Source organism: Ostrinia nubilalis, chromosome 14 (genome assembly GCF_963855985.1).
Source record: "Ostrinia nubilalis chromosome 14, ilOstNubi1.1, whole genome shotgun sequence".
Lineage (NCBI taxonomy): Eukaryota > Metazoa > Arthropoda > Insecta > Lepidoptera > Crambidae > Ostrinia > Ostrinia nubilalis.
The window spans coordinates 14,775,503-14,788,704 of record NC_087101.1 but is presented as its reverse complement, the minus strand read 5'-3'; the positions used below and the strand labels follow the sequence as shown (position 1 = coordinate 14,788,704).

General features: G+C 42.9%; 1 protein-coding gene, 1 long non-coding RNA gene and 1 other non-coding gene across 5 annotated transcripts; 1 reads left to right on the top strand and 2 right to left on the bottom strand.

Moving 5' to 3' along the window:
* Positions 1–1,611: 1,611 nt before the first annotated feature.
* Trnap-cgg (transfer RNA proline (anticodon CGG)) lies at positions 1,612–1,683 on the bottom strand. Its single transcript has one exon. It is a non-coding gene; the product is annotated as a tRNA-Pro (tRNA).
* Positions 1,684–3,937: 2,254 nt separating this feature from the next.
* Positions 3,938–7,095, top strand: LOC135077919 (proteasome subunit alpha type-3). The gene is made up of 5 exons (XM_063972450.1): positions 3,938–4,094; positions 4,329–4,535; positions 5,045–5,293; positions 5,808–5,920; positions 6,887–7,095. Exons 1-5 carry the CDS (start codon positions 4,074–4,076, stop codon positions 7,062–7,064), a joined length of 768 nt encoding a protein of 255 aa, XP_063828520.1. The 5' UTR covers positions 3,938–4,073; the 3' UTR covers positions 7,065–7,095.
* Positions 7,096–8,309: 1,214 nt separating this feature from the next.
* On the bottom strand, positions 8,310–11,567 carry LOC135078251 (uncharacterized). Of its 3 annotated transcripts, none has more exons than XR_010258586.1 (2): positions 11,510–11,567; positions 8,310–8,655 (listed from the first exon to the last, which is right to left on the bottom strand). It is a non-coding gene; the product is annotated as an uncharacterized LOC135078251 (long non-coding RNA). The 3 variants fall into 3 exon arrangements; XR_010258587.1 differs by lacking the exon at positions 11,510–11,567 and adding an exon at positions 10,689–10,815; XR_010258585.1 differs by lacking the exon at positions 11,510–11,567 and adding an exon at positions 9,930–10,063.
* Positions 11,568–13,202: the final 1,635 nt, after the last annotated feature.

Sequence of the window (13,202 nt, the reverse complement as noted above, 5' to 3'; positions counted from 1 at the left end):
CTCTGCTGACATTTTAAGTACAAAGTTTCGAGTCGTTAAAAGTTTTGAAGTTGGAGCTGAAGGTGATTTGGAGTGAATTACTTCGGATTACGCGATGTAGATGATTTTAATCCTTATTTAAAAGCCTTCATCATCAATCATCTGGTAGGTTAATAAAATTGACATTTATTGGTCCACTGTGGGTCCGGGTTTGATTCCCGTGGAGAACAAGTAACTCTGCGACCGTCTGCTCACTTTCCACACCAGATTCTTTAGTAAGTACCTACCTAACTACTTCAACCGCCTCTGTGGTCTAGTGGTAAGACCACCTGCTTCAGACGCAGAGGTCCCGGGTTCGATTCCCAGTGGGGGCAGATTTTTCTGTTCGGTTGGTTGGTGGTAGGGCTTGTTCTAAGTCCGCCTGGCTGGCTACCACCATCTTACCTAAGTCTGTCGCCATAACAACAATGTTAACAGCATTGTTGTGTTCTGGCAGTTAGAGGTAAGAAGATAGCCAGTTCCTCCGTGGTTGAGAAACGAAAATCGCAATTTTCATACGATTTACAATAACGGTGGTTCGCCTTTCATATCTGCTACTAGCTGACCCAGCGAACTCTGTTCCGCCTTAATGGCAATAAATAAGCAGACTTATTTTTTCATTTCGAACGGGATAAAAAGTATCCCATGTCCTTCTCCTGGCTCTAAACAACCTCCTTAACAATTTACAGCTAAATCGGTTCAGCCGTTCTTGAGTTATAAGTGGAGTAACTAACACGACTTTCTTTTATATATATAGATAGATATCGAGGGGCGTAAATTGTTGAATTCGTAACAATATCACAATATCAGGCGACTTGTACTTTACACCCTTGGCTGAACTTTTATATCGCCGTCAGTCCCCAACCCCTTTCTGCTCTTTATTTCTATGAAAATACGGTTCAAAAGTGCCTCCTTTCTGTTTCCCTCGTACAATTTGACCGAAAATACCTCCCACGTTTTACTATCTAGTCAATTACGTACAGCCTCAACAAATAGTAACGCAAATTAAAACCACAGTTTTACGACGTTTTCGGGTCGTCCCCTTGTGTGTCTTGTCCAGCGAAATTCAACAGTATCCTGAAGGGACAGAGACCAAAATGGTTTAGTCGGGCACAGCTGAAACACAGTCACAAAATATCTTTTTATCCCGCACATTCATATTGGCAGGTTTGCTAAACATAAACTGGGCTCCACGGATCAATAGCAGAACTCATTTTGTTTTATTCCAACACTCTAGGGCGTACCCTTTCAATGGCTGTTTACTTAGATTGTAAATATACAGGATCAAATTTGTACTGGGTGGGTAGGATTCTGGATCCAATCCTAAAAATAAAGTATTTTTTTATCCACAACGAGGAAGCTCTTAGCCTGTATCTCACCTGATGGTAAGTGACGATCTGCAGGCCGAAGGTGGAAGCGAGCTTCACCCGGAATCCTCAACCACGGAGGAACTGGCTATCTTACCTCTAACTGCCGGAACACAACAATGCTGTTAACATTGTTGTTATGGCGACAGACTTAGATAAGATGGTGGTAACTAGCCAGGCGGACTTAGAACAAGCCCTACCACCAACCAAATCAAACAGGTAAATCTGCCCCCACTGGGAATCGAACCCGGGACCTCTGCGTCCGAAGCAGGTGGTCTTACCACTAGACCATAGAGGCGGTAGTTAATGAACATTATTTTATAATGATACGAAATTAATTGTGATATTACCTACTCATCCCCTTGGACTCTTTTACACTTGGGATTTTGAGTCCTATCTGGAATCTAAGGACATTGAAAAATGTGGGTTGGTAAGATTTCATAGCCGATTGGTCTGCTATTAATCTAGCATCTGGAAGTTGCCTAAATATGGCACCTGAACTAACCGGATCATTCCCACTTCTCATTCCACCGCTGCAACTCTAATCTTGTGTTCTTGTGTAGCCAGGATCTACAGCTTGACTGACACTTTCTCCTGGAGGCACCTGAACTGAGTACCTACTTACGTTATAATTCGTTCGAGTTAAGCTTACAACCGCGGCGTTTGCGTGCAAAAATTAGTTCCGTATATTCCACCAGCATTCAGTTCGAGGAAGAAGCGGGCACGGGGCAATTAGAGTGGGAACAAATAGTGCTACAGAGTGGATTTGGTAGTGCCTTCGCCTACCGAAGTGGTTTAATAGACCCATGTTTATGTATGTGTATATTGAAATAGAAAATTCCATCGAAAAAACTAAAATAAGGTAAGTATCTACCTAAGTATCTAACTTATTTTCATTATTTTATTTTATTTATTAATCGGTAAAACTTTTCTGTACAGGGAATCTCATTTTGGATGAGAAATACTTAGGTACCTACTTACAGAAAACGCATAATTAAGTATCCCGTACGTAAGGTAAGTTTACGGAAAGTTTTCCGATGCGGTTCAAATACGGCGCGAAAAGTTACATACTTAGTGAAGGATGTAAGATTTAAAAAAATCACTCTTGTCACTAATATTATTATGTAATGTAAAAAAGTACCTACTTTTCTACAAAATAATAATATTATGTAAGTAAGTACCGAGATATACAAATTTTATTTTTGCGGAAAGATTTTTTCCCTTTTAAAATTTTTTGAATTAATGCCTATTTTTCTTTCTTTTTGTCGAATTCAGCTCATGTAGCCGCCGGGACACACTGATAACTTTATGAATAACTGAATTTATAAGTTCTATTTTATTATGTAGGTAAGTAAGTTATAGGTCATACTTACTTTGCACATTTAACCTAACTAAACGAGATTAATTTGTTAAAATCATAATTATATAATCTGGGGGCACGGCAGTGCCCCCACCAAGTCGAGCAAAAAAGCGGCACGGCCGTACCTACCATCCTTTTCTCGAAGCAATTCAGGCCATTTTCGACCGCCTGTAACTTCGTTGTGGATAAAACTAGAAGGCTGAATTTTCATTAGCTATGCAGGCATTGTAAAGACACGGTATATTTCAAATTTCATTCAATTTGAACCAGTAGTTTAAAAATTATAACGGGTCAAAGTTTCTTAATTTTGTCACTCACTGACTGACTGACTGACTGACTGACTGACTCACCGATCATCAAAATTCTAAGGCACTTCTAGCAGACCTAGAAGCTTCAAATTTGGAATATAAGTAGTGTTTGGTGTTAAGAATCAAGGAAAAACTAAAATATTTGGGGGCACGGTAGTGAAATGCATGAAAACACGTGTAAATTAAATTATTTAGTGCGATGGCCAAGTCAATAATTTATGTAGGTAAAACGTTAAAAATTTCCTGGCCTGGACTTGGTATTACATGGATCTCACAACTTTTTACCGTAGAACAACTGAGTTGCGAGACTTGGTTTTTTTGACAAGTATTGTTTTTGATGGGTTTAATTTTCATGACCAGAATTAATTAATTTGTAACCTTAAAAATGTTAATTGTAAGTTTGTTATAAATAACTTGAAAAAATTGAACTGCTTGTGGCGGGAATCAAACCCACGATTTTTTAATGAAGTAAAAAGTTTTACTTTACGGTCAAATTATTTTTTTGGAGAAAACGTATTTGGCAAGAAACGGAACAAGTTAAGAGAATGATTTGTCAGTTTGGTTAAAAGCATGTTCTCTTTGTTAGGCGTTCTTCATTTTGATTGGTCAAAAAGCAAATTGAATAATGCATGAAATCATTTTCACGCAATATCCACTCACGAAATAATGTAACTAACTTTTCCAAAAAAAAAACGCGATAGATAGATAATATTCATATTTTAATAAATCTTCCACAGATTAAATTTTAATTTTCAATTACTGTAAAGAAATAAAATGCATTTCTAGGTCATCAAAATATTTATTAGTGTTGCATGTGGCACCCTTATTGCGTCAAACGGAACAAACGACGCGCGTCTTCGTGCGCAATGAAAACGTGCTGATGAATTTCTAAGTTTGCTTGTCATCGCGGCCGACAGAAAATCGTAAACCAATATTTTAATGTTATTTACACTATATTAGGTGCAATTACTGTTTATTTGCTGAATACCTATATTTACAGTTTTATAATAACTCAAGACCATGAGTTCAATCGGTACAGGAGTGAGTATTATCTTAAAATTAAGCATCTTAGGTTAGGACTATTTACTGGCCATTTTAACATTATTTTACCTTCCAAATACCTTTGTTACTCCCGTAAACGCATTTTTTGTATTATTTTCTGAATAGATTGTACATTACAGGTTTCCTACATAGATTTCTGTGTTAAAATTCAGTTATTTCAATCAACAAAGTCATCTTATTTTGTCCTAAACCTACAGTTTTTTATGATTTCAGTATGATCTTTCGGCTTCACAATTCTCGCCGGACGGTCGTGTGTTCCAAGTGGAATATGCCGCGAAAGCTGTAGAAAATTCCGGCACAGTCATTGGGCTGAGAGGGAAAGATGGAGTTGTGTTTGGTGTTGAGAAGCTGGTGACATCAAAGTTGTATGAACCTGGTGCTAACAAGAGGATCTTTCATGTAGACGAACATGTTGGAATGGTGAGTGTATCTTTTATAACTACTTGATGAAGCTATAGCTTTAATTTGGTTTCATAATATTTTTGTACTACTATGCTTGAAGTATCCAGACTGTTATGGAATCCTCTGTGGTAAGGTAGGTGATATGAACTGAATAATGCTTTTGAGTACTTACCTACTTGTCTTTGAAAGTAAATTCGTAGAAAAATGGTAAATTAATTTTCATTTCATATACGATTCTTTTATTTACTTGGTTGAGCTAAACAATTTGCAAACTTTCAGCACACACATACATACTACCTATCATTAATATTTTTAACACTATTTACCTAGACTTTTTTTTTGATGTTTCTGCTTCTTGGCAATCTGTTTTTCAACAGTAAGCGACTTCTTTGGTTGATTCCTCAGATTATGTTTTCTTCAAGAGCCATACTTGTGTGAAAATTCATTTCACACGACTCTCTTGATGTCAGGTGGTAAATCTTTTAAATTTACATAGACTAACAATTAGTTCTTGCTGTAATTTCCAGGCCGTAGCAGGTCTCATATCAGATGCAAGACAGATCGTAGAAACAGCCCGTTCAGAAGCATCCAACTACAGATCACAGTACGGCATCCAGGTGCCTCTGAAGTACCTCAATGAACGTGTCTCCATGTACATGCACGCCTACACCTTGTACAGTGCTGTCCGTCCTTACGGTTGCTCCGTTGTGATGGGCACGTGGACGGATTACGAAGGACCACAGATGTACATGTTGGATCCTAGTGGAGTTTCATTTGTAAGTACTTATAGTTACTGTGACTTAATAAATAAAGCTCAACTGAAAAAAATATGTAGTAATGCATGTTGAAAACGTCTTGCTGGCGTTTGACCGTCTCAAAACACCCTCCCGTGCCATTCCCTTACCTCAAGCACTGAGTTAAGTGCCTATACGATGGCTACTACTTCTTTTGAATAAACATTTATCATACTAGGTGTGTCAGCAAAATTTTCGGCTAAGGGTAACTTTCTTACTTCTTTCTTACTGATATTGATGTTGTGTAAAGGCTAAAGTGTAATATCATAATAATGTCATGAAAAAAGAAGGCATCACTCCTAATTTATAGTAAATTTTTCCAATCATCTCACATTAGATGCTGAAGTATACTTCAGTACCAATTTGAAAGTTATCTGTTTATTGATGTGCATGAATTTGCAGTTATGTTTTGAAGAACAGTATTTTCTCAAGGCAAAAGAAAAGAAGTCTCTTGATAAATGTTATTTACAATAACATTCTATTTTGTTTATTCCAGTCTTACTTTGGCTGTGCTGTAGGCAAAGCGAAGCAGGCTGCTAAGACTGAAATTGAGAAGCTGAAGCTAGCCGATTTGACTGTCAAAGATCTTGTTAAGGAAGCTGCCCGGATGTAAGTAGCATTTTTTTTTCTCTTTTTATCCAAAACGAGGAAGCTCTGGGCCTGAATCTCACCAAGTAAGTTTGCTCTAACAACAAGCTATTTGGAAATTTTAAACACTGATAGCAATACAATTTTCAAGGAAAGAGTGAACAATTACAAAGCAGATTATGTTTATGTACCATCCACAGTCCACTGCATCTCATTTACAATCATGTGCGATTGCGGTCAAATACCTGCCATGCCTTGCATTCTGCATAAAAAAAAATTGGCTATATTGAAAAGAAATAAAGCTGTCAAAGCTTTGCATTCATTGTTATACTTGACGTTTACAAACTAAAATTCCAAGAAAGCTCATTTTTAAAAATTTTTCATTTATTTATTGCTACAAAAATAATTTATAGTTATTATTGATATTGTTTATTATTGATTTGTAATTTTGCTGAGTATGTGAGTGAAACATTGAAATCTAATTTACGCATAATTTTCATTTTTTTGCTCTTTGAACAAAAGCGCCATCTACGATTATTGAGCGTACTAGAAGTGTTGAATAGATAACCCAAGGCTTTCACGCATTTCCCCGCCGCGCTACTAGATGGCAGCGCTTGAATCAAAGTTGGAACCACATGCACATTTTCCATTTATTTTTATTTAAAAAATTTTGAAGCTTATTTTAATGTTAATGTAGGTTAATTAATTGAGATAATTGACACCACCAATTGACGTACTTTTTATGAGTGGTCTTGATTGTTTGTAATGGCGCAAGTACACAGCGGAAAATTGTCCAAGTCGAAGCGTTAGCCCGCACACCGAAGTATGGGCGACACGGGCAGGGGAAGGACCGAGATGGTGTTCACACTATTTCGTCATGACCAATTTTCCGCATAGTGTACTTGCGCCTTAAATAAATTTTGGAGTTTAATTTTTTTGCGTATTGGTGTCAATTATTTATCTAATTCGATTTTTGTTTAATTTTAGCATCTACCTAGTCCACGACGAGCTCAAAGACAAACAGTTCGAGTTAGAACTGTCCTGGGTGAGCCAGGCCACCAAAGGCAAGCACGAAATGGTCCCTCGCGAGGTGGCTTCGGAAGCCGAGAACCAGGCCAAGCAGGCGTTGGCCGATATCGAGGATTCCGACGAGGGCGAGATGTGAATGAGTTAGTTAATAAATTTTTATTAATACACCATGACGTTTTTGTTTAGGTTATTTTTAGCCATATACGGAGAGCTTGAAGCAGTTACTATCGACAGCTTCAAGCGACTGCATTGCAAACTACGAAAGCAGTTGTGACTGCTAATACTGTAGTTAGTGTCTGTGCAGTCGCAGTATGAATAACTACACCGAACCGTCCCACCTGTGACACTGACAGGGGGGCGCCACCGTCAATACCGGAATTGGAAACTATACAGGGTGGAATTTTGTAATGCCACTTGGAGGGAAAGTACTCTTAAAACAGTAGATAGAAAATTTGACTGAAAGAAAACATTCATTTATTTTTGAAAAGAAAGAGAACTGCATTCAACGATTTTTGAATTTTTTTCGAAAATTCACTACCATTCCATACAATTTTCTGTACATTATTAAAATAATTTAAGATTTCAGGGTTTTCCTTTAATTTGATTTATCAAGTTTGTTAGAGAGATTTCATCCTTATACTTAACCCTAACGATCGATTTAATAAAAATACAGGGTGTAATTTTTTTTAAAATTTTAGTTGGTCAAATCCTGGGTGACAACCACATTTTTGGAAATTTTTGAATGCAGTTCTATTTCTTTAAAAAAATAAAGGAATGTTTTCTTTGAGAAAAATGTTCTATCTACAATATTAAGAGTACTTTCCCTACAAGTGGCATTACAAAATTCCACCCTGTATAGTTGAAAGATGGTGGTACCCTCCTATCAATGTGTTTGGTGGGATAGTTCAGTGTAGTTCATCTATAACTGCTTTAAGCTGTCCGTGTGTGGCAGGCCTTAGCGTTACTGTTCACTTTATAAACGCGTATTCGTCATTTTATGTTTAGTCTCTTAAAACACTGTCGATGGCAGCGACGTCCGTCGACAGTGTTTCATAGTTTTTTTATATGCTAGCATAATATGACGAATATGCGTCTATGACGCGATGCTACGTGGACAGTAGTTTTTACCTGGGATGGGCTGTTTACGCTCTTGGCCTATTGATTGGGCCTTGTGCGAGTAGCTAACAAATCATTGGATTCTATTGACCAGGCTTTTGACCCTGGTTATTTAGTACACAGGAGTTGCGGTGGTGGTAATGACGAGTTTTTACTGTTTTATTGTCGTTTCTAACTAGGGGATTTTAAAATCAAAAGTCAGCATTATCTTTGAATTTGAAATTACAGACCGACAGATTTACTTGAAGTAAATAAAACAAAGATATAATTTCGTGATAACTCTTCATTTATTTGTATTGTCAGTTATGTGTTTATCTCACAATATTTGCAGACATTACTAAGAGCATATACAAATTGTATGACCGATATTTATTTAAATGACTCACATATTTATAAAATGTACAATATAATCTCATTCGTTTTGAACTTAGTTAAATATTTACAAAATATTAGATCTGATAAAATTGTATACAATATCTATAATTTTTAGATTACAGTTGATATAAATACATAAAAAATAATAAGAGCAACGATATTTACATTATTATAATGATTATCAGGTCATTGTTTATTCGTCTTCATTCCTGCTGCGTGGTTACTCTTGGGTATAACTGAAACAAAAGATAGAATTTTAGTTGATTTTTCATGTTACCAAGAATTTCGTTTTGGGTCCAATGACAGTTTGATTTTCCCCCGGAACAAACTTGACCTTCATGGGATGGGTTTATTGGCGGTTAAGTTGTAAATCCTGGTAACACAAAAGTTGCAGCATAAATTGGGAACGAGCGGTTGGGATAGTCTCGATTTGAACCACTACCACTTACCCCGAGCACTTCGTCGCGGCTCCTCCACCACCCTTGACCGCCTCTGTGGTCTAGTGGTAACCTGGGAGACCCCTTAGACTCCCCGAGGGAGGGAATAGTCTCTTCGCGCAGTCTCGTCGCGACACCACTACCACAGATTCGTTCGTTCGTTCGTTTCAGCCAAATGACGTCCACTGCTGGACAAAGGCCTCCTCCAAGGTTTTCCACAATGCACGGTCCTGCGCTGCCCGCATCCAGGCTCTTCCCGCGACCTTTACCAGATCGTCGGTCCACTTAGTAGGAGGCCTGCCCACGCTACGTCTTTCAGCCCGTGGTCGCCACTCGAGAACTTTTCTGCCCCAACGGCCATCGTCTCTACGAGCTATGTGCCCCGCCCACTGCCACTTGATTTTAGCAATTCTGCGAGCTATGTCGGTCACTTTGGTTCTCCTGCGGATCTCCTCATTTCTGATTCGATCACGCAGGGAAACTCCAAGCATGGCCCGCTCCATCGCCCTTTGGGTGACCTTGAGCCTTCTTATGTACTTCTTACCACAGATTACTTGTACCCTTTTTTGGCATCCATGGGGAAGGAGTCTTTCCGAATGTGTTGGGTAAAGTATCCCTTTGTAGTAAACTCACCCCGAGCAAGTTTCTAGTCACGTAGACATCGTGCGCGGCCTCGTCGCGTCACCACCATAGGTTACTTGAATGAACCTTTCATTGGTACCTGTGGGGAAGGTATCTTCCCGGATGAGATGGGAACGAGAGGTGGGAAATCGGAAATGGTCTCTTACCCCGAGCAATTTCTAGGCACGTAGCCCTCGCACGCCACTTTATCGCGGCACCACCACCATGGCTTACTTTGTTCGACACCTGTGGGAAAGGGTCTCCCCGGGTATGTTGGGAATAAGAGGTGGGAATATTCTCTTACTCCGAGCAGGTATCTGAGCATGTAGCTTTCGCACCCGCCTCGTTGCGTCACCACCATAGGTTACTTGCAGCTTTGTTTGAGACCCACGGGGAAGGAGTCTTCCCGGTTTTTTTGAGAATGAAAGGTTGAAATCACATTATTTTCTTACCCCGAGCAAGTTCCTGGGCACGTAGCCCTCGCGCGCGCTGTCATCGCGGCACCACCACCACTCGCGCTCGGCGTCGTCGCCCTTCCTTAGCACGTGCAGACGCGCGCCGCCCGCGAACGAAAGCTCGTCTGCGCGCGCGCGCCTTGTACTTATGTTTAGCACGAGAGGTGGGAATAGTTCCTTACCCTGAGCAAGTTACTTTCTGGGCACATAATCCTCGCGGGCGGCGTCGTCACGTCACCACCATAGAATACTTGAATCTTTGTTTGGTACCTGCAGGGAAAGGGGGCTCCTCTGGTGTGTTGGGAACAAGAAGAGGGAATAGTCTCTTAACCCGAGCAAGTTTCTGGGCAGCTTTCGCACCCGCCTTGTTGTCACTTGTCACCACCATAGGTCACTTGGTCCTTTGTTCGGCACCTATTGGGAAGGAGTCTCCCCGGATACTTTGGGAATGAAAGGAGAATATTATCTTACCCCGAGCAAGTTTCTTGGCACGTAGCTATCGCTCGCGGTCCCGTCGCGTCACCACCATAGGTTACTTGAACCATTGTTTGGCACCTATGGGGAAGGAATCTCCCCGGGTGTGATGGGAAAGAGAGATGGGAATAGTCATCCCGAGCAAGTTTCTGGGCACGTAGCCCTCGCGCGCCTTACTGTCACGGCACCAGCATCACAGGATACTTCAACCTTTGTTTGGCACCTATTGGGAAGATGTCTCCCCGGGTGTATTGGGAACAAAAGGTGGGAATATTCTCTTACCCCGAGCAAGTTTCTGGGCACGTATCCTTCACGTGCGCTATCATCGCGGCACCACCACCACTCGCGCTCGGCGTCGTCGCCCTTCCTTAGCACGTGCAGGCGCGCGCCGCCCGCGAACGACAGCTCGTCTGCGCGCGCCTTGGAACATATGGGGAAGGGTATGGTAGGGGATAGGGCGTTGGGAATGCGAGATGGGAATGATCTCTTACCCCGAGCAGGTTTCTAGGCACGTAGCCCTCGCGCGCCTTATTGTCGCGGCACTACCACCACATATTACTTGTACTCTTTTTTGGCACCCATGGGGAAGGAGTCTTCCCGGCTGTGTTGGGTGTAGTGTAGTACCTACCACTCCACTCATCCCGAGCAAGTTTCTAGGCACGTAGTTCTCGCGCCCGGGGTCGTCGCGGCACCACCCTAGGTTACTTGAGCCTTTCTTTGGCACCTGTAGGGAAGGGGTATGTAATACGGGAACAAGAGACGGGAGAATTATCTTACCCCGAGCAAGTTTCTGGGTAGCCCTGGTGCGCGTTATCATCGCGGCATCACCATAACCACCATTGGTTACTTGAACCTATATTTGGCACCTATAGGAAACGGGGGTGTTTTGAACGCGAGATAGGAGTATTTCTTACCCCGAGCAAGTTTCTGGGCACGTATCCCTCGCGCGCGCTGTCGTCGCGGCACCACCACCACTCGCGCTCGGCGTCGTCGCGTCATCATCATAAATTACTTGAAGCTTGGTTTGGCATCTATGGGGCCTTCCCCATTCCCCACACACCCTGGTAGACCCCTTGGTCTACCCGTTCTGCGCTACCACTTACCCCGAGCAAGTTCCTAGGCACGTAGCCCTCGCGCGCGCTATCGTCACGCACTGCCACCACCCTTGACCGCCTCTGCGGTCTAGTGGTACCCTGCGAGACCCCTAGCCTTCCTGGGTGTGTTGGAACAAAAGGTGGGAATATTCTCTTACCCCGAGCAAGTTCCTAGGCACGTATCCTTCACGTGCGCTATCATCGCGGCACCACCACCACTCGCGCTCGGCGTCGTCGCCCTTCCTTAGCACGTGCAGACGCGCGCCGCCCGCGAACGACAGCTCGTCTGCGCGCGCCTTGTACTTACCCGTGTTTGGTGACTATGGGAGGGGTGGTGGGAACTAGACGTAGGAATAGTCCCTTACCCTGAGTAAGTTTCTGCCCTTTTCTTGGCATATGTGGGGAAGGGGGCTGTTGGGAACAAGAGGTGGAAAAAGTATTTTACCTCGAGCAAGTTTCTACCCTCGGCGTCTTCGGGACGCCACCATCATAGGTTACTTAAATCTTTGCTAGCTTGAACCTTTGTTACCTTTGATCTAGGGAGCTCATCTGGTGTGTTCGAAACAAGAATAGGGAATAGCTCGCTCGATTGGCACGTAGCTCTCGCGCGCGGTCTCGTCGCGTCACCACCCTAGGTAACTTGAGCCTTTCTTTGTCACCTGTAGGGAAGGGGTATGTAATACGGGAACAAGAGACGGGAGCATTATCTTACCCCGAGCAAGTTTCTGGGCACGTAGCCCTCGCGCCCCGGGTCGTCGCGTCACCACCCTAGGTTACATGAGCCTTTCTTTGGCACCTGTAGGGAAGGGGTATGTAATACGGGAACAAGAGACGGGAGAATTATCTTACCCCGAGCAAGTTTCTGGGCACGTAGCCTTCACGCGCGTTATCATCGCGGCACCACCACCACTCGCGCTCGGCGTCGTCGCCCTTCCTTAGCACGTGCAGGCGCGCGCCGCCCGCGAACGACAGCTCGTCTGCGCGCGCCTTGTACTTACCCGTGTTTGGTGACTATGGGAGGGGTGTGGTGGGAACTAGACGTAGGAATAGTCCCTTACCCTGAGTAAGTTTCTGCTCTTTTCTTGGCATATGTGGGGAAGGGGGTGTTGTGAACAAGAGGTGGGAATAGTCTCTTATCCTGGTCCCTGAGTAATTTTCTGACCTCGCGCGCGGTGTTTTCGCGACGCCACCATCAAAGGTTACTGAATATTTGCTAGATTGAACCTTTGGGGAAGGGAGCTCATCTGGTGTGTTCGGAACCAGAATTGGAAATAGTCTTGTTTTGCAGTACCACTTACCCCGAGCAAGTTTCTTGGCACGTAGCTAACGCGCGCGGCGTCGTCTCGTCACCACCATCTAGGTTACTTGAAATTTTGGTACCTGTGGGAAAGGGGTCTTCCCGGGTATGTTGGGAAGGAAAAATGGCAATAGTATCTTACCCCGAGCAAGTTTCTGGGCACGTAGCCCTCGCGCGCGCTGTCGTCGCGGCACCACCACCACTCGCGCTCGGCGTCGTCGCCCTTCCTTAGCACGTGCAGGCGCGCGCCGCCCGCGAACGACAGCTCGTCTGCGCGCGCCTTGTACTTACCCGTGTTTGGTGACTATGGGAAAGGGGTGTGGTGGGAACAAGAGGTGGGAATAGTCTCTTACCCTGAGTAAGTTTCTGCTCTTTTCTTGGCCTATGTAGGGAAGGGGCTGTTGG

Coding starts and splice junctions, on each gene's coding strand:
- LOC135077919 (XM_063972450.1), top strand. CDS start 4,074: ATGAGTTCAATCGGTACAGGA. Junction 4,095..4,328: donor TGAGTTCAATCGGTACAGGA/GTGAGTATTATC, acceptor TTATGATTTCAG/TATGATCTTTCGGCTTCACA. Junction 4,536..5,044: donor TAGACGAACATGTTGGAATG/GTGAGTGTATCT, acceptor TGTAATTTCCAG/GCCGTAGCAGGTCTCATATC.